Below are 26177 nucleotides of genomic sequence, written 5' to 3'. Positions count from 1 at the left end.
TCTGACAGTGAAACACACGACTGGCCGCCAAAAAAATACACACATTTTTGGATTTTATTGTATTTTTATCGAATTAAAGTCTAACCTTATGGAATTAAATGTGGGAATGACAGTAAGTTATTTTCGAATCGTTGTTCATCTAGTCACCCAGGATTTCACTATGTCGGAACTACTTATTTATTTCGCTACCTTTACGGAAATGTTACAGTGAAACACACAATCGGTGGCATGATGTTTTGACTTCCGATTACAAATCAACACTAACAAAATGCAAAAGAATTTAACTTAAACACTTTAAAAATACTTTAAGTCAGGATGGAGGTACTTGGGGGCGAGTTTTGTAACATGTCCCAACAGGAACTGGCAGCTCCTGTCGACACTATAGAGGTAAGTCCAAACACGCCGACATGTTGACACCACGAGTTCGAGTCAAACATGCAGGGATGGAATCAAGTCACACATCCAACTACCCACTCTTTTTGTTTGGGGCAAGTCAAGTCAAATCCAGTGATAAGTAAATACCCTAGTCAAGTCATTTTATTAATGTCAGTATTACCTGCAGTATCTTTAGTATCCATAGAAAAAAACAACAAGGTCTCATAATGACACTGTTTAATCGCTTCACCCTCTAACTTCAAGATAATCAATCCAGTTAGACACCAATAACCATCTATGTGGCTATAAAAATTAGTTTGAAACTCCAATCTCCAGCCCGTTTAAAAAAATCCAACTCTGTTTGCGTATTACCTCATATAAGTTTTAGCATTTACAGTGTATGAAATTCGAATGTGTGTCGTTTATTACAAGTATCCCCCAACTCACCCCCAAATGTACATGTGAGTCTACAAATGAAGACAAAAGTCATCTGGTTGTCTGACGTGTTTGAACTTTTTTTGGGGCATTTTTGTTTGCATTTTACAAGACACTGACAGCCTGCCATGTAAATTGGGAAGCCATCTGTCTGTTGAGAGATTGTCTGCTTCACCATAGCCAACTTGTTTTATGTCTGTTAAATGACTTTTAAGAGCTAGTGCTTCACCATAACGCACCTGTTTTATTTCTGTTGAAATCAACAGGAAAAATGGAAGCTGCTACCTGCCTTCTTGAAGGTAAAACACAAAGACCTAACTTTTTTTGTATTTGAATGACCCTTAGTACATGTACGCTCCCCAAACAGCATAATGCAATTTTTCCAAATCACCGCGAGGTGTCCCATTTAAAAGACCTTAATTTCTGACATTTGGTTTTAAGGTGAAAGGCTTGGTAAAGCAGCACATCGACTCGTTCAACTATTTCATCAATGTGGAGGTAAAAACCAAGATGGCCATCTGTGTATTTGTGTTCACATTTGTTTGTATGTAGTAAGTGAAAATGTATGACCATGAGTGTGTGTCCATCCATCTGACTGTGTGTGAGTCTGAGTTCCTGTCACTGTGTGTTTTTTTTCCCACATGTGACTGTTCTTTTATGTATTTGTTGGTGTGTGTGTGCGTGCGTCCGTGTGTCTGTGCGTGTTCTTTATGTATGTCCGCATGTGTGGGTGTATGCGCCATTGTGTGTGCGTGTTTGCGTGATTATTTTTGTGTCTATGACCGTCCATGTGTGTTTCTGTCCATCTGAATACAACAACATACTGCGTATTCGTCGTTCGTGAACGACCAATGGTGTTTGTGCGTCTATATATGTTGTTGAGCCTATAATGTACAATCTCAACATGCCGCTCAACAGATCAAGAAAATCATGAGCGCCAACGAGAAGATAACAAGTGACGCAGACCCAATGTGGTACATCAAGTAAGTCACATAATCAGTAGCGTAATGAGCTGCGTTGATAAATATTGGCAATATTCACAATGTGGACATACTAATGACCTTTTACATGATTTCTATTAATTTAAAGATCAGATTCGTCCATTAACTGACCAACCTGGTTATCCCATATATCAGTAAAGACCCTATACTTGATTTATTAAAAATCATTATGGCCTACCGCAATATCCTGACTTTGTATTTTTTATTTATTTTTTTTGCCTATACTTTTTACCTTTATTTGACAACTCATCTCCACGTCAATTTGCACACCTTGGTATCTGTAGTCGATGATCTACACAGATCTTTAAGTGCTGCGCTCCATTTAATGTCCTTTTATTCTTGCAGGTACCTCAATATCTACATTGGCATGCCTGATGTAGAGGAGAGCTTCAATGTGACCCGTCCAGTCTCACCTCATGAGGTGAACCAACTGCATTGTAACAGTTAATATACAATATACAATTATTGTATATTTTGGGATGCTGTTGTTGAAAAAGAACATTTCTGTTGTTGAAAAAGAACATTTCCCAATTTATCTAAATGCATATGTACAAATCAGTATCACTCTCAAAAGAAAAATAAATTGTAGACTGAGATAACGCAATAATACCTGCTTCTTCTCAGTATACAAAATATCAAACTTTCTTCCCTGAAGATATCCAACGTTTCTCTTATATGCTGTGACTTATTTTAAACTTTAAAATTTCAATGTAAAAATATTTTCCTTTAAAGACGTCTTGATTCTTCCTGTGTTATGTTTATAATCTTCTAAATATGACTTGCGCAACTTTTATCCCCACAAAATTCTATCTTTAAAATATTTATTTATATTTTATTCTTCTCAGTGTTGCACTAAAATACTCCTGCATAATGCATGTTTATTACCTCAGGGTGATAATGTAAACTGTAATTTTACGATGTGGTCGATAGGGGCGCCATTTCACTACTGTATGTTGATGAACTTCTGCCACATCACCACTTTTACAGACCTTTTCCTTATGTAAAAACATGGCTCGTTGGTCTAGGGGTATGATTCTCGCTTAGGGTGCGAGAGGTCCCGGGTTCAAATCCCGGACGAGCCCTCTCTTTAACTTTTTGGAGGCTTTATCCTTATGTACAAATTATTTACTATATTATATGTATGTTATTTACTGTATGCATTTGAGGGCATGTTAAAATCTGGCCTGTTCTATTAGATACGATTTTGTTTTGTTAGTCTGTATTATAGACTTCCATGTTTTAACAAAAGAACCCATACCACATTTTATTTGAGATTATTCAGTATTTTCATGCGAGTTTTCCATTTTTTTTTTCTTTGTTTGTGTTAGTGTCGTCTCCGAGACATGACCTACTCGGCACCCATCACCGTGGACATCGAGTACACACGTGGCAGTCAGAGAATCATCCGCAATGCTCTGCCCATTGGAAGGTGCCTCAGAATTTTAGTCCAGGATGTCAAATTTGTTTTCATTATGGGCCACGTTTTAGTTGTGGTTGTCCTCAGGGGGCAAGTTATGACTGAGTGTAGACATGCCTTGAGTGGCCATGGGAAATTATCATATTTGCAGGGGGAAATTTTCCAATTTCTTTTTTTTTGTTTGAAGACTATTATTTATTAATTGTTAATATATCATCTGAGATATTTTCTTTTTTAGGAAAGTGCAGCATCAGTAGTTTGTCTTGTCTTGTTTTGCATTCCTTCAGAAAAATGTGAACCTCTTTCAGCCGTTTTACCTTACCAATATGATTTGTGTTTTGTCAGGATGCCCATCATGCTGCGAAGCTCCAACTGTGTCCTCACAGGAAAGACACCCTTGGAGTTCTCCAAACTCAACGAATGTCCCCTTGATCCAGGTACTGGTATCATTTTAACTGTTTAAACTATGTTCACTGTCTTCAAATATACCATTGTTTATCCACAGAGACAAATTAAGATTTTTTTAAACCCCTCTGGCAATGTAGGTGGTTATTTCATTGTAAAAGGTCAAGAGAAAGTCATTCTAATCCAGGAGCAGCTTTCCAAGAACAGAATAATTGTGGAGCAAGACAGGAAAGGTGCGGTGGGAGCCTCAGTTACAAGGTAGAGACAACTGGCAGAAAACGTCACCACACAGCAGCCTTGCATAAAAGATTAACAAAAATGTCTTCATCAGCCCCAGAGCCAAACCTTTTAACCTATTTTGACCCTTTATATCCTAATGGGGTATGTTTATGAATTTACTCAGAATACAGAAAAATCTCCTTAAAAAGATATTACTGCAATGCTTTCGCCATCTGACTGTCATCATATGTAGCAAAATTTAAAAAAAAGCGCATCCCAAAACAAGAATTTGGGTCTCAGGATGTTGAATTGCAGTCACTAAGTTCAGTTGTTTGTCTCTCATAATGCACCACAGCCGTTTAACCTGATGATTTTGATGCACATCAGTCAAAAAACAATTCAATAGGGGAGCAAAACATTTTTCAACATTAAAAATATGTGAATACTCTGCGAAGCAGCAAATTGTAAAAGCGGAGCTTGTTCAGGCCTCATTTGGAGCAACCGTAATGTTGCAGTAGCTGACTTGTTCCCACCAAGTCACAGGTTAAATTCCCTCCCTGGCACAACAGGAACAAAGAGAGCGAGAAGGAGCAGTGCCAAGCACTCCTTGAGCATCATACCTTAAGTTGGCCTTTTCATCTCAAACCCATGTTCTCTATGTTGTTGCAGCATTTGTGTGAAATGTTTTACTTCTTTATCCCTGCTTACTGTGTGCCCCCCCCCTTCTCCAATCATTACAGCTCCACCCACGAGAAGAAAAGCAGAACAAACATGATTGTGAAACAAGGACGATTCTACCTGAAGCACAACACGCTGTCAGAGGATGCGCCCATCGCCATTATATTCAAGGTGCGTGCTTTGGCGTGTGCACCAGGGGGCGCTACAAGACCACGTTCATAACCCACTTGGGGGCTAAAACTTTTAAGGTGCTTCACATTCGTGTACTGCAGTACATTTCAATATTCATATTTTATCTGCAACTAAAAAGTGTCAACTTGAGAATATTCACCTATCTGGGCCAAATAATTATTCTCCGCTTCATTGGGATAAATCCGCTTCATTTTCCTTAGAGGTTTTGCTTTCCTCTTCCTTTATGAAGTCTCCACATGATCTTAAGTCCACCCCTGAGCAGACGTGTAACTGAGCAAGTCACGTTGAGCCAGTCGAAAGTCAGTCTCCAGTCTTAACCTTTGAGTTTCAAGCAAATCCTGAGTCAGTGGCAAAGTAAAGTTGAGTCCCTATTACATTGCAAGCAAGTCAATTCATGTCATTACTTTGGTTGACGTTGTAATGGAAGTCTTGCTGCATATATTTACAGCAATAAAGGTTGAGCGATTATGGAAAGAAAATACTTTATAATTAGTGATCATTATCCATGAAGTCGAGTCTCATGAATACCAAGTTGAGTCTTTCATGTGTTAAGCCAGGAAAGTCGCAAATACTAAAACTGGCACTTGTGCTTCACAGGTTGGAAGGGTACTCATACTCTGTACTCGGGTTGAAAGAAAAACACGGTAATAGTAGAAGTACTGGTTCAACTCCTGTACTTACATGAAGTGAAAATAAAAAGTGACTCGGTAATGTACTGGAGTGCCAGAGAACATTTTGTTTTCACGGCCACTTCTAGACGAATAGGCATTAATTGATTTGAACCCAAACCTCAAATCTGACATGCTAACCACTAGTTCACTGTGCTGCACCTTGTCTGACTTCATTCCATGAAAATGTCAGTAAGCCAGCTGGCGCCATGATTAACATCTTTGCCCCCCGAGAGCAAATCTCATGTCAACCGTGAGCGTCGACCGTCTTCCGAGCTGGGGTCATTATCACGACATTATCACTTTTGTTTGCCCGCTTTATTTGCATGTGCTTGTCTCCCATCCCGACTGGGACTCTGTCATCGCAAATGGAGACGGTTCCACAAAACGTGTCCAGTGCGGGATGAGCGTGTCAGTTCCCACAGCCTCGCATTTCCATAAGCAAATGTCACAGACAACTCCTGTGACTCCATGTACATACAGACACACACGCGCACGCACACACACGCGCACACACCCTCTAGTCTAGGGTCACCTCCACTCTCATTTTGTGAGTGTAAGATGTCTACTGTGTGTTCACCTCCTGGTGAGGTCTTGTCGACACAAATCTTTTTTTTTTTTTTCGCTTTCGGACAGTCCACGCACGTCCTTCTCTCACATGGATTCCCACAGGTGCTTCAGATTCTAAAAAAGTGAGAGAAAAGGGATACATTTGGTTGGCTCATCAGAGGAGTTGGAAAAGGCTTCAAAATTGATCTTGTAGAAAATGTATTCGTCATTGATGAACCCAACTTGTCTTTGCCTCAGGGAATGGGTGTGGAGAGTGACCAGGAGATTGTACAGATGATCGGGACAGAGGAACACGTCATGGCCAGCTTCGCCCCAAGCCTGGAGGAGTGTCAAAAAGCCCAAATCTTTACACAGACCCAGGTAGCCCATTAAATGACAGAATTTGAGCGTTTTTCCTTCCCCTTCGGTCAAGGTCAGCGAAGGCCCGATTGTCGAATGTCTTGGGAAGATTATCTGTTACTATTAAAAAAAAAAAAAAGTGACCTCAAACTTGTTGATTCACACCACATAACAGAGTCTGTGGCTGGACTGAACTGACAGGTTTAACATTTGCAATGACAAGCATATTGGGGTTGAAAATGCTCAAATTTGGTCTGATTCTCAGTATGTGTAGCCCACTTTACTTAATAACTCGAATTCAACATCTGTTTTAAGAGTTTTCCGAAATAGTGATATGTTTTATGAAAACCAAATAGATACAAATTTTTATGGGATTTTGGAGTATACTTGCTTAGATCTACTAGTACTTGCTGTAATTTCCTCACATGTGGGACAGAAGAGCCACAGTCCTTGATACCGTTTTCAGATGTGAATTTTATTGAGTTACTGCAAATATTCTAAATGTGTGTTTTAAATTTTCACCTATTTCGAACGAGGCCAGAATGTATTTCCCACAATAAACGAGAGTTCACTGCAGACCACTACAACCACAGGCAGGCACGTACAATAATCCTGTAATATTTATGGGATTATTATTCTCAAACAGCTCTCTGGAACTCAACGGATTTTGCAGGTTTACCTAATATTATCATCGTATTACATATACTATTTTCACAATTATGCTCCTGCTTTATTATGGATATTTTTAAAAGAGAATAATGAGTCATTACTTGAGTGATGGTACGACATAAGATGTCTTATGAAGAGCAGGATGCCGCCTCTTGACAAGAGACCCTTTCCTTTCTTGTCAACTTCAGCCTGTTAAGTCATGTTTTGCTTTGACATCCATGAATACAATTTGTTTGGGTTTTTGTCCCCCCCTTAAAGATCGTCATTAAGAGGAGCTGCCCGGTGCACTGATGAGGCAACATTTGCATCCTAGCAACCATCCACTGCTGCACTCCTGTTTCTGCTTCCCTCGTGTCTTTTCAGTGTGTTTACTGGGTCATTGTACTGCGCACAATGAGGTCTAAATCCATATCATTAAAGGCAGATAAGGCGAAGGAATGTACTTATCAGATTATGATGAGTAATCAGCCTCAGTACGCCTTCATCGGTTGTATTTGTACTGCAGATACAAGCGTGCAAGTCTGATTTTTGCTAGTAAATATACAAACAAACAACACCAAAACGCATGCAGTCCGATATTTTTAGATTGCAATCAGGCCTCATCTAATTGGGCACACAAACTAGATTCAGTACGTATCGGATATCCCGTTTGCAAGTTAGAGGTGCAGATCGGATATAGCGTGTCAATGGCAGCTTGACGCCACTGAAATACACAGATTGGTGACGCGTACACACCTGCATCTGCACAAACACAAATATAATATTCGTTCCGACTTGCGTACAAATCGGGGTCAGTTCACACCAAGGACCCTCTATTGACAAATAATGGTTGTTTTGATCAGAATTCTTGTGTTTGTCTTGTTTCCAGGCTCTGAAGTACCTTGGGAATAAAGTCCGCAGGCAGCGCATGTGGGGAGGACCCAAGAAAACCAAAATGGAGGAGGCCAGGGAACTGCTGGCGTCGCTCATCCTCACACATGTGCCTGTACGTGGAAGAAACAAAACAGATGAGTGTATTTCTGGTGAAGTGAATCACGTGCACAAACTAATTGTGTGTGTGTTTCAGGTCAAAGAGTTTAACTTCAGAGCCAAATGTATTTACCTGGCCGTAATGGTACGCCGGGTTATCCTGGCTCAAGGGGACAACAAGGTAGACGACAGAGATTACTACGGCAACAAACGTCTTGAGTTGGCCGGACAGGTACGACTTTGTACACTATTCTGCTTCAATGTGTTACATTATGGTTAGTTCACCCTGCGAGTCAATTCCATTATTTTTTTTTTGCCTAATGTGACAAGTCAATCTGAACAGTACAATTTAGATTTACGTAATTCAACCAGGGCTTCTTTTGTATGTGGAAATACCACAAGCAAATCACGACATCAGAAGCAAGCCCTTAGCCCTCATCTATATCTTTTGTTCCTGCCTCCTCCTTTTAATAAGACTCATTATTTTTCTCTGCGCTTTGTTGTTTTCCCTGTTTTGTTTTCTTCATCCCCGCCAACCCTGCTTGTGTTGCAGCCTGCCTTTGTCAGGCAGGAGATATGCGGTGGCACCGAAATCCCAAAGCTGTGGAACTGCGGGGATTTTTCAGCACGCTGACAATAGACGCGCTGCCTTGACTGGAGCGATTGAGCTAATCCACGGGCCCCGGCTCTGATAATGTCATTACTGCTGTCTTAAGGCCTTTAATTTCCCGCCACCCCAACCTGAAGCAGGAGTTGGGAGGAGGCAGGAGGGAGTACTCTTTCAAAAGGGGCTTACACCAACAATCTTCTCACTCTCCAATTATGCTTCTCTGACATTCAACTAATTGGCCTGGCTGTGCAACGGAAGCTTAATTTCTTGATTAATTTCGAGCCTGTTTGTTTTGATGTATGCTCAGGCTCCGGCGGGGGGGAGGGAGACAGGACAGGAATCATGACTTGGACCTACCTCGTTGTTTGTTGTTTAATGTATTTACTGTAAAATCCCACACTTAACACTGACTGTCATCTTTGACTGCATTATAAGCAAAACTGATGGGCCCATACTTTTGCCGGTTGCAGCTTCTGTCCCTGCTCTTTGAGGACCTGTTCAAGAAGTTCAACTCTGAGCTGAAGAAGATTGCCGACCAGATCATCCCCAAACAGAGGGCGGCGCAGTTTGATGTGGTCAAGCACATGAGACAGGATCAGATCACGAATGGCATGATTAACGCCATTTCCACGGTTAGTGTGTGCACGTGCATCATTATGGCCCGACGCAACTCATTTAGGTGTTGTTTGGCTTTGTCACATAAAAGTAGGGCTGAACTTTAAGCATTAATTCAGATGGCCATTGCATTGAAGTGGAGTGCAATTTTCAAAGGTTGCTATTTGTTTGGATTTTTTTGGGGAGTTTGCTTAGTTTTCCCTGTGCTAGCAAACGGCCTCCCACAATCCAGATAGCAGCATGTTTGGTTCATTGAAGAGTCTAATTTAACTTCAATATGAGAGGGAATTTTTGTGTGCCTGTGAGCAGCACCCTTCAATTGGCTCGCAACAAGCACTATGGAGAATGAATGGCTGGATGCTCCCCCAAGCATGAATTCAATTACTTTTGAACAATGTCCAACTATTTTACGTGTCGCAGGGTAACTGGTCACTGAAGAGATTCAAAATGGACCGTCAGGGCGTGACACAGGTGTTGTCTCGCCTCTCCTACATTTCGGCTCTGGGCATGATGACCCGGATCTCCTCGCAGTTTGAGAAGACGCGCAAAGTCAGCGGCCCGCGCTCCCTGCAGCCCTCTCAGTGGGGCATGCTGTGCCCGTCCGACACACCCGAAGGCGAGGTTAGCCTGCTCATACATTACACACTCATACACTTGTGATAGGCTTGGTTGATCCAGTGCGGTGGTACCTTGACTGGCCTTCTCAGACTACAATAGAACATTGTTCTGTGTCTTGTACCGAGTGAGAAGGAGGGTGGGGGGGCTCCAACATCTTAATGCCTTTTCAATCCGTTAAAATTTGAAAAATTGGTTTGATAATCGATTATCATGTCATGTCGACTTGGTGTGGTAGGCCTGCGGGCTGGTGAAGAACTTGGCCCTGATGACGCACATCACCACCGACATGGAGGACGGTCCTATCATCAAGCTGGCCTTCAACCTGGGTGTGGAGGATGTCAATTTGCTGTGCGGAGAGGAGCTCTCTTACCCCAGCGTCTTCCTCGTCTTCCTCAACGGTAAAACCTTCCCTCCGTGTACAAATTGAGAACTAGCATTAGATGCTTTTTGCTTTAGATCACATTGTGTCATAAAAGCTCCTGAGGTGTGCTGCTGTGAATTATCCTATTTCACTTAATTCTGTGGTCTGAAATTATTTACTACAATTTGTCTTTGTTCATCTACACCAGCAACGTATATTGTCAGGCAGACCAGTGAAATGGCCTTCTATTAAATGGCAGTAGGACAAATTAATATCCACTTGTTCCCATTCATACAACAGAATAGCTTTGTGTTCAAATAAACACGCCCAGATTTCACACCAAATTAATTTTTGTCTACATTTCTATGAGATCATCATTTCAGGAAACTTGTGACATTTTTCTAATGTGAAATAATGTGCCTAAGCCCTTTAAAGGTTGGGAAACACAGCTCTAGATCACTCCATAGTAAACTCTAATCCTCCGTGTGAGCATGTACATAAGGGAAATGTTCTTTTTTTTTAATATATATATGAATATGTCATTAATTTCACAGCACCAGTTTACTGTGCTTTAATTACTCCGTGTTTGTGTGGTCACTGATAACTGTCACGTGATGTGAGCTGGTATAGTAATTAATTAACTACAAGCAGCAGGTGTTCAAGTCCTTCAGAGTATGTTCAGTGTGCACGCGCGCACACACACAAGCACACACACACAAGCACACAGTTTGCTCAGTTCTTCACTGACCTGCCGGTTTGATGTGATGTGAAAAAAAACTCAGAAAGAACTGGTGCTATAGCCTACATAGTTAACCTGACGCAAATCACAATTGAAGTTGCAATGGACACCTCACCTAAAATCTTTAAAATCTCATCTAATTTTATCACATTACCTTTAAAAAGTAAAAGTACTTCTAGAATGCTGCCGCGTTGCCACCCGTAAAAATGGCAATTACTTCTTTGAAATTAATTGATTCACTGCCGTCATCTTCAGGAAACATTCTCGGCGTCATTCAAGACCCTACCAAGCTTGTCAGCACGTTCAGGCTGATGCGCAGGGCAGGATTCATCAACGAGTTTGTGTCCATCTCCACTAATATGGCCGACCGCTGCGTGTACATCTCATCGGATGGAGGACGCCTCTGCAGGTTTGTCTGGTCACGGGTTGAATTAACTAGTAAGTCAAGTTAAGGTTCAAGTCTTCTTGTTTGTTCCTTTTTTTTAGGCCGTACATTATCGTGAAAAAGGGTCAACCCATGGTGAAAAACAAACACATTGAGGATCTGTCGCAAGGCTACAGGTGATGCCAGCCCTTGTTCTTAAGATCCCATCATTGTTTGGGTGGTGCTTGTCTGACATTTTATCCACCCCAGATCTTTTGAAGACTTCCTGCACGAAGGTCTGGTGGAGTACCTGGATGTCAACGAGGAGAACGACTGTCAAATCGCCCTTTACGAGTACATGATAGACAAGTGAGTGCTGTTCAACAATTTGTTCTGGAGTGACCGTTAAACTCTGATTAAAATGACCAACTTTCTATTTAATTCCACACATTATTATCAAGATTTTCTTTTGTGTGTGTTGCATTAAGAGCTTGCAATTGCTTCATATGATGCTTCCAGGCCATGTACATATTATGCGATACGTAATGGTATTTATAATTCCACACATATCTGAAGATGAAATTGATAAGTGTGTAGGCTGTCTCCAAAATACACACATAGATGTCTGTACAGCGCACACCTGTCAGTGAATGGAGATGATCGAGGATGATGGCTCAAAATGTCCTTTAAAATGCAAATATTGTGTTTACATAGCTGTGAATGTGACAAAGGACACATCTAGACTCTGATTTTTGATTAGGTGTGTGGGAAGGATATAATCTGACGCACGTCATAGATGGGCTTCCACCTCCTGTGCAACTACGGCTGACACGCTGCACACCAGCCCCGTCTAATTGTGCTTTTGGTGTATTTATTTTCAAGTACCGGGATTTGAACTTATGATATTGTGTAATTTTTTGCCAGCTAATATTCACAGTACGGTACAACACTACATACTTGCATACATACTCACATAGATAAACAAGAGCACTATGGTGCGAAATACGAATCATATCCAATTAAAAAAATATTTGCAATTTGTGTTGTTCATATTATTAATTTCCTGCAGGGTCACAACCCACTTGGAGATCGAACCCTTCACGCTTCTCGGGGTGTGCGCCGGCCTCATTCCCTACCCCCACCACAACCAGTCACCCAGGAACACATACCAGTGTGCTATGGGCAAGCAGGCCATGGGTAAGAGACACAGACAGAGCAATTAAGTTCAATCATTGGGTCAGAAACATTTTCAATCCCTTCCGAATCATCCTCCGTAGAGATCGGCGCGTCGTTTAATATCACTTGAACGCGATTGTAATCTAAATCTGCTGGTTTTCTTTGGATGTGTTATGGGAAAAATGTTAACTTTGTAACTACAATATTAGCGTTAGGCGAGAGCCCTCCTTCCTTAGCCCCCCTACTAAAACAAAATAATGCTATTAGGTTTTAGAATATCTTTCATAGATGCCTATATTTTTTGTATTGACCATTCACTGCTTTTCAGAATGCATTGTTGATGGCACTAAAGAGGATAAGATATACCCACTACACGTTCAGAAAGCGCGACAATTGATTTCGAACACAGCCACTGTTATTAGTGCAGGTTAAAGTCCGACTGAAAAAGAGCGGAAATAGTCACGCCTCAAAACTCGGCATATATGTGATTAAGTCTTTTTCCTGTGTCTTGTGTGTGTTTGTGTACACGTTTGCATGTGAGTGTATGCGCATGGACATCAAACATGGGGCGCTTGCGTAGGTCCTCCATTGTGCTGTGTGTGTGTGTGCGGAGGCCCTTTGCCTGCCAGTCAACCCGAGTGTCATTAGCAATTCATTGTGTCTGCTATGGCTGTGTTCGGGGGGGTCGGCTTGCTCAGCTGCGAAAGAGCGCAGCGTACGTACCCGCGGCTCCTTGGTAACCACAACTTCCCCAAACAGCCCTGCTAGCATTCGTAACCCCCACTGCAACTCTTCAGCCGCCCATCTTTACAAAAAAACACAGACTGGAACTATATTTGGCCCAATATCCTCAGCCTGCTCTGTTTTGTGTGGACAGGCCTATACATGTGCAAATCTGCTTGTGCGGCCCGGGCCTATTATCATAGGCTCTGCGCTTGCAGTCCAATTGTCAAGTAATAGCATGTGACAAATGTCAAAGACTCCCAGGGAGGCCATTAATTATGCCATAACTCGGCCAGTTCCGCCTCACTGGCGGAGTAGAACACCGTCCCAAAAAAAACTAATTTCCCATTCCGAGCCGACTGGATGGGCCATGAAAGTAATGAGACATTGAAAAATTCATAGGAGGTTACCTATTTATTGTGTGGGGGTACGTTACCAGATCTACTTGTGATGTAAATCTGCGACGTAGACAATAAACACTGAGGCAAAATGGCTAGTATGTAGCTCAATAGATCTCCTAAAAAGTAAAACATACTTGCTGCAAACTCTGAAATTTACTATAAAGCTGTTACATAACACAAAGGGGAATTAAAAAGGCTTACATCAATTTTTTTGATACGACTAACCATAACGAACATCAGCCATCTTAATGCTAACACATAATGGGGAATGGGATGGACTTATGAAATTTAGCATGAATGTTTTGAACCCTTTATATACATGAAACGGCAACATGCCACCAGAGCATATGACAGTACTCACAGACATGTATTTTCTTGGTGTGTCAAACTCATTTTTGTGGACGGGCCACATCGTAGTTATGGTTTCCCCCAGAGGGCCATTATGACCTTACGTTATCACATACACAGAACAAATTGATGGAAAGCCAGTTTTGAAATCAGAAGCCAGTCAGTAATGGTTTGTTCAGCAATTCTTCAATCTATTTTCAAAAGGAAACATTGGTAACAAATAAATGGCAATATCTTTTATCTTAATGTTGTTAAACGTGAATAAAATGCACTACAAATAGGAAGTCGACGCACATGATTTTCTCTTCGTGGGTCACATAAAATGAGGTCGCGGGCCAGATCTGGTCCCTGGGCCTTTAGTTTGACACCTGTGCTCTATTGGTACTGGCTCAGGACAGAATCTTCCTGCCTCTTCTTCTTGCTGTTAATTACGCTGCTTAATTTCACTGCATCTCTCCTAGCGGACATCAACGCTGCAAGTCCTCAGTATTTAAAATAGCTTGAGCACTCTTCCGCACCCTCAAGCTACAACCAACATAATAAACATAGTGTGAAACAAAAAGTGAACATTCTTATCTCTAAGGTACGATCGGCTACAATCAGAGGAACCGCATCGACACGCTGATGTACCTGCTGGCGTACCCACAGAAGCCCATGGTTAAAACCAAAACCATCGAGCTGATCGACTTCGAGAAGCTGCCCGCTGGTCAGAACGCTACCGTGGCCGTGATGAGCTACAGCGGGTACGACATAGAGGACGCACTTGTCCTCAACAAAGCGTCGCTGGACCGAGGTGAGGGACACTTGGAAAAGGAGCTTCTATGATCCATCCTAGACATGTTAACAGCAACAATACCCAGTGCCAAACAGTGCTTTTGGTACCTGAGCCTTCAGTTGGGACGTATGCAACTTAATACCACCACTAAGAATTCTAGAAGTTGTCAATACAATAGAAAAATGAAATATAATAGCACACAATCGTGCCATGTATATCACCTGTGGCGGTTCCGAATCAAACTTTATTGAATAAGATGACAAAAACACGAAACCTTTCAATATAGGTCAGTGCTTTTTATGGTTTTGATATCCCTCACCTTCCACCACTACAAATACAGACTCTCTCTCCAGGTTTTGGTCGTTGTCTGGTGTACAAAAATGCCAAGTGCACGCTGCGGCGTTACACCAACCAAACCTTCGACAAGGTGTTGGGCCCCATGCTTGATGCCACTACCAGAAAGCCCATCTGGAGGCACAACGTTTTGGACGCTGACGGGATCTGCTCCCCCGGTGAGTAGCTGGAGGACCGGATTCTACCCCAGCATGCTTTAGTGTACTTAGCTATACTGAACCATTATTAGGGACTGAACCCTACCGCGAAAGGTAAAAAAAAAAAAAAAACTCATAATTGACGCCCCCTCAAAATGTTTAGAATTAGAATGTTACTGGTTGTTTTGTATTGATCTTTTGTTTTTGCGTTTACGTGAGAAAATTAAAAAATAATGGACCACTTTTTTGCAACTTTTTGCAAGGAAGGGAGGTTAAATGCAAAAAATCAAAAGAAAAACTGAAAGTAAGGGAGTTACCGAGCATGCTTTTGTGTGCCATGTGACAATGTATTCTCACACTGTCCAGCAAACTGCTTCTTTGTACGACATTCCTAAGCTCTAAACTGTGTCTGCCATCATAAACCAAGGACCCCCTGGTAACTAGCAATTTGTCAATTGTCTTACTGTGTTGTGCTGTAGGTGAGCGCGTGGAGAACAAGCAGGTGCTGGTGAACAAATCCATGCCAACTGTCACTCAGACGCCACTGGAGGGCAGCACCCAGCCAGGCCAGCCTCAGTACAGAGAAGTGCCTATCAGGTGTGCGTCCATTTGCTTGTTCTTGTCAGGCTTGCTGTGACCTGGAGCCTCTCCTAGCTGACATCAAGCAAAAGACTGACTATACCCTTGACTGGTCGCCAGTCAATCAAAGAGCGTTTAGAAACAGACAATTTATACACACGCACTCCATCACTGAACTGTTGGTTAATTTTCTACAAATAATGTTTCTTTGCTCAGCTATCCATGCCAGTGACATAAAGTGACAGGCAGAAAAATGAAAGGCTCTTTCACTAGATGGCTGAGGCTACAGTTACCCCGCGTATCAACCTGTTGTTATTCATACAAAAGAATTATAGTTTTGTGTGGAACTGAAGAAGTCCAAATTTGATTTCAAGTAATTTGAAATCTTTAAGTATACATGGATACCTTGTGAATATTTGAGAACAGTAGCAAAAAGCTCGACTAATAAGCCAGTACTCGCATCCAGAAGCTAACACAAACTAACAAGCCATGTTCCTGATGCCACTCATGTGGCCACACCCCTTAAAGGCACGCATATAACACAACAGCTCTTATCATTCAGCTCATCTCATCAAAAATGAATTACACTTCATAAAATAGTTTGTCAATACTCTTTTGTTTTCTGTTTTGATATAATTTATTTTTCTTTATTAAAAATAAGATATTCCAAGATAACATTTTGCTCAGTTAAGGTTGGAAAACAATATGCAACACCATCAGTGGCAACATAATACCTTTGTGCCCGTTTTTCTTTTCTTTTTTTTTTTTTCCCGGAAATAATAAGTTGCCCTCTTGCTTCACAGCTACAAGGGCTCAACAGACTCGTACATTGAGAAGGTGATGATCTCATCCAACGCCGAAGACGCCTTTCTCATTAAGATTCTACTCAGGCAGACCAGGAGGCCCGAGATCGGAGACAAGTTCAGCAGTCGGCACGGACAGAAAGGTGAGTGAGGGGCAAGGGAAACCTGTTACACAAGACAAGTCCACAGGTTGTCGAGTCCCTTCCTCCCTCCCCCCTGCATGTGTCCTCATCCCTCAAGAGCTCTTTTCAATTAATTGGCTCTTTGTCCTGTGCCAGACTATGCAAATTTATTACACCCCAGCAGTATTCTGGCCTAAAAAAAGTGTTTACAACCTTCATTGTTGGCCGGAACCTCCCCTATAGAGGTGCCTCTATGATGTTTTAATCAAAAAAAGCTAACTGGCGCCGTGCATAATTTACTCTCTTCATTAAGGCGGTGGCCACAGGGCGGTCAGCTCGGAACGGGACAATGTCTCCTGTCTCGCATCGTGACGGAGAGCGCAGGGTCGCCGGAGGGTTAGTCCGGGTGGGGGAGTTTGTCGAGATGGCCACTTACTGTAGAGAAAAAAAACAAAAAAGTTTTGCTGGGAGTGACAATTTCTCACATTTAACTTCATTTCTATGTGAATTTAAAGCAAGGGCTGGCTGATATGACCTTTAAGTATTTTATATATATATATATTTTTTTTATTTTCTGAAATAAATTTTTCTTCTTTTAGAGAAAAAGCCAAAGACAATGATATTTTTCAAAGCAAGTTTTGCTTTTTCCCCCCCAACTTCTGGGGCTCTGTTTCTACTAGTACAAAACAAACTTTGCTACTGTTTGTTTCCCCCGAGCATCAACTTGTAATGTGAACATAAGTGCTTCCTCTTGGGAAAAAAATCTCAGGACACAATGTAAGCACATTGCTTAATTAACATTTTGAATGTTCAATTTACAATTCACCATAATCACATTACTTTGGCAAAACATTCACAGCTTGGACGCACATACCTCCGATCAAAAGTTTCCAACATTTTTACAAGTTGACTTAAATTTAATCCATGTCCCAGTCCTAGTAGCTTTGAAAGTATTGATTGAAATTCGAATGACTTGGCCTTGGTGGTCGTCTCTCTAGTTTTCCTACTAAACGGTATGTTTTTGTTATTTAATTAAAAAGTGAATGTGAGTGCCCTCCAGCTTCTCATGACTGGTCCTATATGTCCCGGTCAGCAGAGCAGAATAAGTTAATTATTTAACGGTCTCTCACACACGCACACGCACACACACACAGCTGTAGTTTGTGTGTGTGTGTGGACGTAGTGAGAAAGAGGGGGGTGATCCATTGTGCAAGCCGCCAGCATGGAGCTGTAAGAGCTGTGATGGAGGGCGCTGGACCCTCGCTGTTGTCTCGCCTTTCTCTGCTGATTTCATGCCTCTTTTATCATCCACTTTCACACAAAACAAACAACACCGAGCACGTCTGCCATGGGAACCGCTGCCCGGTCCTCACCGCTCACCTTACCCACTATTTTACCCCACTTTCTATATTTTTCTTCGACACGTTTACTCCCCCCACCCTCACTCCTTTGACAACGTTGGCCTGCCTCCCGCTCCCATTCAGACTGCAGCTTCCTGCTGCTGGACGACTTTCCAGTAAAACGCGGCGCTTGTTGCCGGTCAACATCCTGTCGCAACATCCTGCTCGACATTAGCAGTCAGTGTCATGGATCAGGCAGGCCAGAAAAGGGATTTATCTTTTTTTTTTTTCCCACGTGCAGAGGTTTCAATATCTCCTCTCCAAATGCTCCCCCTCCACTTCCTCTGAGTTTTGCTGAGGGTCGGCCATGTGTAATCCCGCTCTCACTGTTGAGTTTAAGCACCTTTTCTCTATTTCCTGCGCTGCTTCTCTTTTTTTTTTCCTTTGCAAATGGGCCTAAAATCTGTTTGTCCTGGCCAGGCAAGACTACCGTGGACCCCCTCCGCAAACATTTGCTCTCCCACTTAAACTCTCGGCTACGGGGCTGCTTGACGAATCATAAAGGCGAGCCCGTCTGTCCACATGAGAGAGGAAATACTCCAGCATAAGTCCACACAAAGGAAGTCATAGGAATGGAACTACTCCAATAGATAAAATGAAAAAAAAAAGAAGAAATAATACAAATGAAAAAATATGCAAATATTTAACACCCCCCAAAAACAGACAAAAACATAAATGATAAAAAGATGACAAAAACAAAAAAGCAAAAAACACCTAATGTAAATTCAAAGAAGCATTACAAAAATATCACCCAAAACTTTTTATTAAATGATAAAAAAAAAATCCTTCCAAAATTTGGGATCTGACAAAAAATGACAAAAATATGACAAGACTGACAATTTGACCAGAAAAACAACAAAAAAAGGACTTAACTAATTTGCTGGGCGGTGTATGAACACGTCAGTGAGTAGCACAAAAAGTCACTCTTAATTACCGACATACTTAACAGTTCTCCATTTTGTTTTATATTTATGGCCCAGAAAGTTCCTGTGTACAAATATTTAGTATAATTATGACTTAACTACTGCGTTTGCGTAGGTTAGTGACACCATATTCCTACTTTGCAATACAAATTCTAGCTACGTAGCCATGGTAGGAACAGAACTCCGTCGTAAACTGAGGACCACCTGGAATCAGGTTAAGTCCATGATTGGATTCCCAGAGTTAACAAATTATTTCGGTTTTATAAATGAAAAAGAATACACTGTTTTCAAGATACTTTTCAGACGTATTCGCTTGTATTCACTTTATTTGCAGTAGTTATAGACTGAGTCTTGCTCTGAATAGGATGAAAACTCAATTAATTGACAGCTCCCAAAAATTGCCCATATTAATGGTTTAAACTGTAAATATACCACCATGATCGGAAACCATTTAATATAATATCTGAGTCATCTTGCAATATAACCCTTAAAATGAATGGCTTACAGATGATTGCCACAAGATGAAATTTCATATTTGGACAGGGCTTTGATGACGTAGCTGAATTTGTGAATGATGCAGGGGATTACTATACTTTTAACTCGTTGGTCTGTACAATACACCAAATTTGATTTATAAATGGGATTGAGCATGGCACGACTGATCTGGAATTTAGTAGTGGAGCACTAACTGCAATAAGAGGTGACAATAACAACATGTTTGTATATTTCAGGTGTCTGTGGCCTCATCGTCCCCCAAGAGGACATGCCTTTCTGTGACACGGGCATTTGTCCCGACATCATCATGAACCCACATGGCTACCCTTCCCGAATGACGGTATGCTATTTTCTGCATCTATGCCTCCGACTGGGGAGTCCTCGGTTTTCGACATGCTCACTTGCAAGGTTACAAACGTTGCACAATGAACTAGTTCGTATCGAGGTGCAGCTATGAGTGGTCATGTGGCACACAATAGATGCTTTACAGAAATGTTTAAAAACAAGCATGTTAAACGGTAATCCCATTAAAATCATAGAAGAAAATGTGATAAAAGGTAATAATACTGAATAATGAATCATGTAGTCAGAAGTCCGGTTAAACCTTTGGCATAATGGGTATTATGTAAATGAAATGAAATGAAACGTGTTTTAGGCAACAGGTGGCATAATGACTCTGAAACGTAAGAAATTTTGAGGTAATCACATTTTGTATTTGTGCATCTTACTATTTGTATTCTTGAATAAACCACTGAAAGTGCATAAACTGTTTTGGCTCCCAACACGAAACAAGATATTGACAGCTCGCAACTGGAAAAAACCATAAGTTAGCACTTGTAAATCAAGGTATCGTTGTACTTGAATATGGTAAGACAAGTTTTGACATCTCCCAATTTGTGAGAGATTTTTGCATTCAAAACTATATCTGTGTGTATCCATTAGGGTTACAAAAGCCTCATTATCTGCTTCTGAGGTTATCATTGTCTCCCAGAGCTCTCGTCCTTTTGACTGAACGACAGTTTGACTGCGCCGCACAAACAGATAGCCGTTGCCGCGGCAACGGACGCCAGCCGAGTGTTGCAAGTTTTATCAAGCGCTCACAGAAGACGTTTGGAACGTCTCTGCCTGTAAAATCAGACGTGATCTTTACAGCACAAGTTGCCAGTGCCAGCGTGGTTGCTAGCCGCCGCCGTCGCCATAGCAAGCGCTCAGCAATGTTTGGCTGCGGAGGATGTCGCCTGAGAAGGAGAGTAGGTGTTGGCCTTTTATGTGCCAGGGTCAGGGGTTGTGCGGGGGCAACCTTAGCCAAATTGCCAAAATCAGTCATCCTCACGCTGGGGGTACACGTGTTACCTAATGCAGTGATTCCCAACCACTGTGCTGTTAGACATCATCACGTGGGCCGTGGGAATTTAGCCAATGAGTTGGTCCGAAAATTGTAATTTATTTCCTACAAATAATGTATCTTTGTTCTGTGGCTGATGGACAGAACAACTAAATGCTTTTCCACTTGATGCCAGAAAGTGCAATTGTCCTGTGTATCACCTGTTGCCATTCGTATAACACAATAGTAGCAGGAAGTGTGATGCTATCATAATTCGTTTCAGTATACAGTGCAGTAATACCCCAGTTGTAAAAAAAAAAATATATATATATATGTATATGTACATTTGACGGCCCCACAAACGGTTTGTAATTGACGATAGATTGACAAAAAGAAGCTCCTCCCCTTACTTCAACAAAGTTCTATGGTACCAAAGCAACATACCAGGTTATACAGGGCTTTGGTCTAAGCACTGAAAAAACTACTGAGAGTAGGTTCCCCTCCAAAAAAAAATCAGCAAATAGGTGAATCAACCTTACAGGATACATTTTGTGGCATTTTTGTTTGGTTGTGTTGCAGTGGGAATTTTCCAATCGAAAATATATATCTTGTCTCAATAAAGGTCGAGAACTACTGATCTAATGTGTGTGTATCATTGAGTGGAACCTAAGTGACATAGAGAAGCGCAAATGAACCTAACCTTTTCTTGTCAGGTGGGAAAGCTCATCGAGCTGCTGGCCGGCAAGGCGGGAGTCCTGGGCGGACGCTTCCACTATGGGACGGCCTTTGGGGGCAGCAAAGTGAAGGATGTGTGCGAGGACCTGATCCGCTATGGATACAACTACCAGGGGAAGGACTACGTCACCTCGGGCATCACTGGGTAAATTTAACCATTAACATCACATTGCATTTTCAATGAAAATGTTGCTTCTTATTAGGGCTGAATGATTGGGATGCACCGCCTAAACTGCCCTCATTTCATCCCTTTACACTAATAATATGAACACATTTGCACCTTCATCACTTTTCATGTTCCATTAAACAATTATATGTAAACATCTGGACTGCCCAGAACTAATGTGGACACTCTATAAATAAGAATATGCATATGTGTGTATAAAAAAATAAAAATAAAGTCCACCGACCGATCAGCATAAAGTAGAATCCCCCCCAAAACCAGTCTTTGCGATTTCAGAACTGTGTTCTGCTACATTCCAAAGTCAATTTGATTTTAATTAATTGATCGAGCCTACTACTTATTACTGTATAATGAATCCCTGATTATTGTGTGGGGTGTGTTCCAGACCCACCTGTTATAGTTGTATAACATTTGCAAGATAGAGAGACCATATTAAAATCTTTAATGAATAGATTTTCCCCTCCACCCCCTGTCGTTAAAAATGCCTGCTCATAATGTACTTTCAGTATGATGCAATTTTTTTACAACCACAATTAATAAACATGTTTAATTAACACCTCTTTCAGAGTGTCAATCATTTCATTATTTTTACAAAACTGGTTTATATTGTATCCCCTAAGTGAGCCACTGGAGGCATACATCTACTTTGGGCCCGTGTATTACCAAAAACTGAAGCACATGGTCTTGGACAAGATGCATGCTCGAGCGCGTGGTCCCCGAGCTGTCCTGACCAGGTAAGTTTTTACTTCTACCATTCATCCAAGGGGGGTCCAACAAAAAACACGTTGAAATTTGTCCCCTCGGTTCATTTTAAGGCAGCCGACAGAGGGCCGCTCTCGAGACGGAGGTTTGCGTCTGGGCGAGATGGAGCGCGACTGTCTAATCGGTTACGGCGCCAGCATGTTGCTGCTGGAGCGCCTCATGATCTCCAGCGACGCCTTTGAGGTGGACGTGTGCGGGCAGTGTGGCCTTCTGGGATACTCCGGCTGGTAAGACGTATACGCTGCATTGCAGGGTTACTACAGGGATGCTTAAAATGATCTAGAATTGTTGTAGACTGTGAATGTACATCACATGTACAGAATGTCACTTGTACATTTTGTTTTAAGGGGCAACATGGAAACATTTGTTGGATTTACACTGCAGGTCCAAGTGGACATTTCTGATCTCTCAAAAGGTTTGGCTCCTAGGACACATTACATGAGAGAAATTTTCTAAAGTTCCCACACTCATACTCCTAACACCAATTTAACTACTGTACCATGGGTAATTAACATTGGAATTAAAGAGTCAACTATATTGAGAAAAAACAATTATGACAAAGTTAGTAAAGGGAAAATAATTAATAAATAATTATTAATAATAATAATTATTATTTAATAATTATTTTATATAATTTAACAGCTGAATTAGTCTAACTTTATTATGCTGTAAAACAACAAATTTTGGGGGTTTATTATGGCACAATCCCCTAAACTAACTTTGTAGCATACACTGGAATGATACGAAAGATTAGATCCAGAGACTAATTTCATGATGTGGGCATGTCTATCATAATCGGATGCAAGAAAAAGTTTCAAAGGTCTATGCCCACAATTGGGCAGGGATATGGCCATTTTAGTTTGGACCAACCATTTTGGGCGAATTTCAGGGTTTGTACATGGATGGACTCCTTTCAGGGTTCAGATTCAGCTATACTAGATGGATGGATGCCATAAATTGTGAAGCCTTTTGCTTGTTCTAATATATTGTTGTTAATGTTGTGGTCCCAAAGGGAATGATCCACAGCCTTGTACCAGGTACTGTCTTACTCTCCTGTTGCTCCCCACCCACTCCCACCCTCACATCCCACAGGTGTCACTACTGCAAGTCGTCGTGTCACGTCTCATCGCTGCGCATCCCGTACGCTTGCAAACTGCTTTTCCAGGAGCTGCAATCCATGAACATCATCCCCAGACTCAAGCTGTCTCGCTACAACGAGTGATGGCACCCGGGAAACAGGCAAAAGCCCAACATTTGGTTTTCTCCCCATTTTTTGTTCTTCCGTCATGTGTATAAGATATCCGTAGTCTGATCATGGTTTGTGTAAATAATAAACACTTGACATTATTTCTCACAAGCAACTCTTGCTTCGGCTCATTTCGCCTGAATGTTGATGGTCACATGACTATGTAAAATCAAAGCAATTGTAAGATCAGGAAAATTCATGTATCCATATGTGTGTGTGTGGGTATGTGTGCGACTTTCTGTGATATTCTAATTAATTGCTATTAGAAAGCAGTATAATACAAATACATTTTTACGTATTAAGTAGCATCTGAAAAGTCCAATGTCAGGTCCATTTTTAAAGTTGTAGTTAGTGAATTTTTACTTTTTCCTATTGAACTACTAAAATAAATGAACTTTTCTGCTGTATTAAAATTCATGAAGATGCACCTGCATCTTTAAAAAGCATTGTAATAACGCCTATGTAATAACACAAAATCCCCTACCTCCCACTGGTTGAATTGAGACTTGAAACCATGAATAAAATGACTTGTTTGTTTTGCTTATAGCTGATAAAAGCTTCTGTGCTGATGTCATAACCCGCTTTGTATTGGGCGACATTCATGTCAAGTCGACAAAATCCTTTTTTGGACGTATGATTTCCTCCCATCAAAGCCTGAATGCCACACACACACACTAACACACAATTGGGGACTATAGCAATGGGACAAAAGGCGTGCACATCCGTTTGTGAGCGTGCACGTGATAAGAGGAAGGATGCACCTGTCCTTGATAATTGGCCGCAATTAATGACATCCTCCTTATCTGACTTTTGTCTATTACGCTTTAATGTGCACTTTAAACATCTCTTTGCTTGTGTGTGAGTGTGTGTTGCAGCTTTCCAGGTGGCTTGTGGGTAAAAAAAAATGTCCTGCAAAAAAGTCCTCCTCTCTACGTTGCGGTGAGTAATTCAACCATAATCTTCCTTTCTCCTCTTTTTCTCCTCCTCCTCCTCCTCCTCTCCTGTGGTTCCATTCATATTCTAATCACAGCTTTCCCTTCTCCAGCTCTCAGGCACTCCATCAGAGCCCCGACCAGCCTGGGGCTTTACACTTTTACCCCCCCCCCCCCCCCCCCGGCCCCCCTTTTCTCACTCACTTTCTCTTCTTTTTGCCTCCCCTCCTTTTGTGACTGTCCCCCCTGCTTGTCGCAGGCGCACCAAAATAAGGTTGAGGTGATAAACCCCCTGATAGGAAATCAGCGTTGCTGCACTATTGCACACTTTATTCTTCTTAATGACTCTATATGTTTGTGTACAAGTCCCAAATTTAAATATTGAGTTTAGTTTATTTGGTTTAGTTTCAAACATTACAGTCGAGTTCGCCATGCCAGATTATAGATTTGTGACTCATTTCCATGTTCATTAAAAGTGGCAGATAAAAAAGCCAATAAAGAAATTTTCAATCAATTAGTTTGTTAGCATGTACATTTTGGAAAAGAAATGTTTTTGGGGGAGAGGGAGGAAACATGTTTCTGCTACTGCAGTGGAGCCCATATACTTACAGATTGGCGCACTCAAATTAATTTGTTCTGATGATCTTGATGTTTTTTCAATAATTTTAAAAATATCATTTTTTTGTGTGTTTTGTAGGGAGCACAATAAACAAAAAAGTTATTATTTTTGTCCCCCTCCATACATTTTAGTAGCTGTCAATTTACACGGATTTTTGCCATTTGTGTGCCAAACTGCCTGCGGGTATCCACTGTTTTAAATTGTAATGTGAGCATTCAACATTAGAAAGTCTTATATTGCCCTGCACTATAGCATTAGTAGCTCTATGATATTTTTTGGGGGGCAGATTTGGAATAACATATTTTGAGTAAGTTGTTTTTTGTGGAAGACATCCCCAGAAGGTATTATTGCACTTAACGTTTGTTTGCTGTTAAGCAGTTTTGTGCCACCCTTGAATTATAATTTAAATGCTTGAAAGCCCTTTGCGCCGAGAAAGCAAAATAGAGTATGTAGATGTTTTTTGATGTTCAAAGCCTTTGTTTTTGAGGGACGGATCTTTTACTGTACTGTACTTGAATTTGTCCACATTTAAAGTGGTATTTTTGTCATACATCTGATTAGGAAGGGAATGGTCCTATGTGGTTCCCTCTATCTTTCAAGTGTCTCATCTGTGGTAACACACATAAATGATATTTTTCACACTCATACGTGAACAAACCACATGACTCAGATGACATAAGCAAATATACCTGACATGAATAACAGTGCTCACATCTACTGTATATGCTGACATAAGTAGGGCCCCGACTGGTTAAGATTTTGTTTTTTAACTCCGATAATGATTCCAATTTTTGGCAGAATAAAATTCCAATAACCGATTAATTTGGCAAATATATAATGTATAAAATAACTTTTTGGGCGTCTCTTAACACGACAGTAAATAAAAATTATAGGC

At 41.2% G+C, this 26177-nt stretch overlaps 1 protein-coding gene and 1 non-coding gene across 2 annotated transcripts; both read left to right on the top strand.

Moving 5' to 3' along the window:
- The first annotated feature begins 215 nt into the window (after positions 1 to 215).
- polr3b (polymerase (RNA) III (DNA directed) polypeptide B) lies at positions 216 to 23846 on the top strand. The gene is made up of 28 exons (XM_088298381.1): positions 216 to 387; positions 1077 to 1109; positions 1252 to 1308; positions 1729 to 1793; positions 2157 to 2232; positions 3140 to 3240; positions 3574 to 3665; positions 3774 to 3891; positions 4593 to 4701; positions 6198 to 6320; positions 7837 to 7953; positions 8035 to 8169; positions 9018 to 9179; positions 9583 to 9783; positions 10016 to 10178; positions 11136 to 11289; positions 11367 to 11441; positions 11515 to 11613; positions 12314 to 12441; positions 14476 to 14685; positions 15021 to 15179; positions 15638 to 15755; positions 16541 to 16683; positions 19717 to 19820; positions 21518 to 21684; positions 22344 to 22457; positions 22539 to 22712; positions 23578 to 23846. Exons 1-28 carry the CDS (start codon positions 316 to 318, stop codon positions 23705 to 23707), a joined length of 3399 nt encoding a protein of 1132 aa, XP_088154507.1. The 5' UTR covers positions 216 to 315; the 3' UTR covers positions 23708 to 23846.
- trnap-agg (transfer RNA proline (anticodon AGG)) lies at positions 2822 to 2893 on the top strand. The gene has a single exon. It is a non-coding gene; the product is annotated as a tRNA-Pro (tRNA).
- Positions 23847 to 26177: the final 2331 nt, after the last annotated feature.

This window comes from Idiotropiscis lumnitzeri, chromosome 6 (genome assembly GCF_059441095.1).
Source record: "Idiotropiscis lumnitzeri isolate Australia: NSW breed Sydney's pygmy pipehorse chromosome 6, RoL_Ilum_1.0, whole genome shotgun sequence".
Classification (NCBI taxonomy): Eukaryota; Metazoa; Chordata; class Actinopteri; order Syngnathiformes; family Syngnathidae; genus Idiotropiscis; species Idiotropiscis lumnitzeri.
The sequence above is the reverse complement of the archived record's forward strand: the minus strand, read 5'-3'. Positions and strand labels throughout refer to the sequence as shown.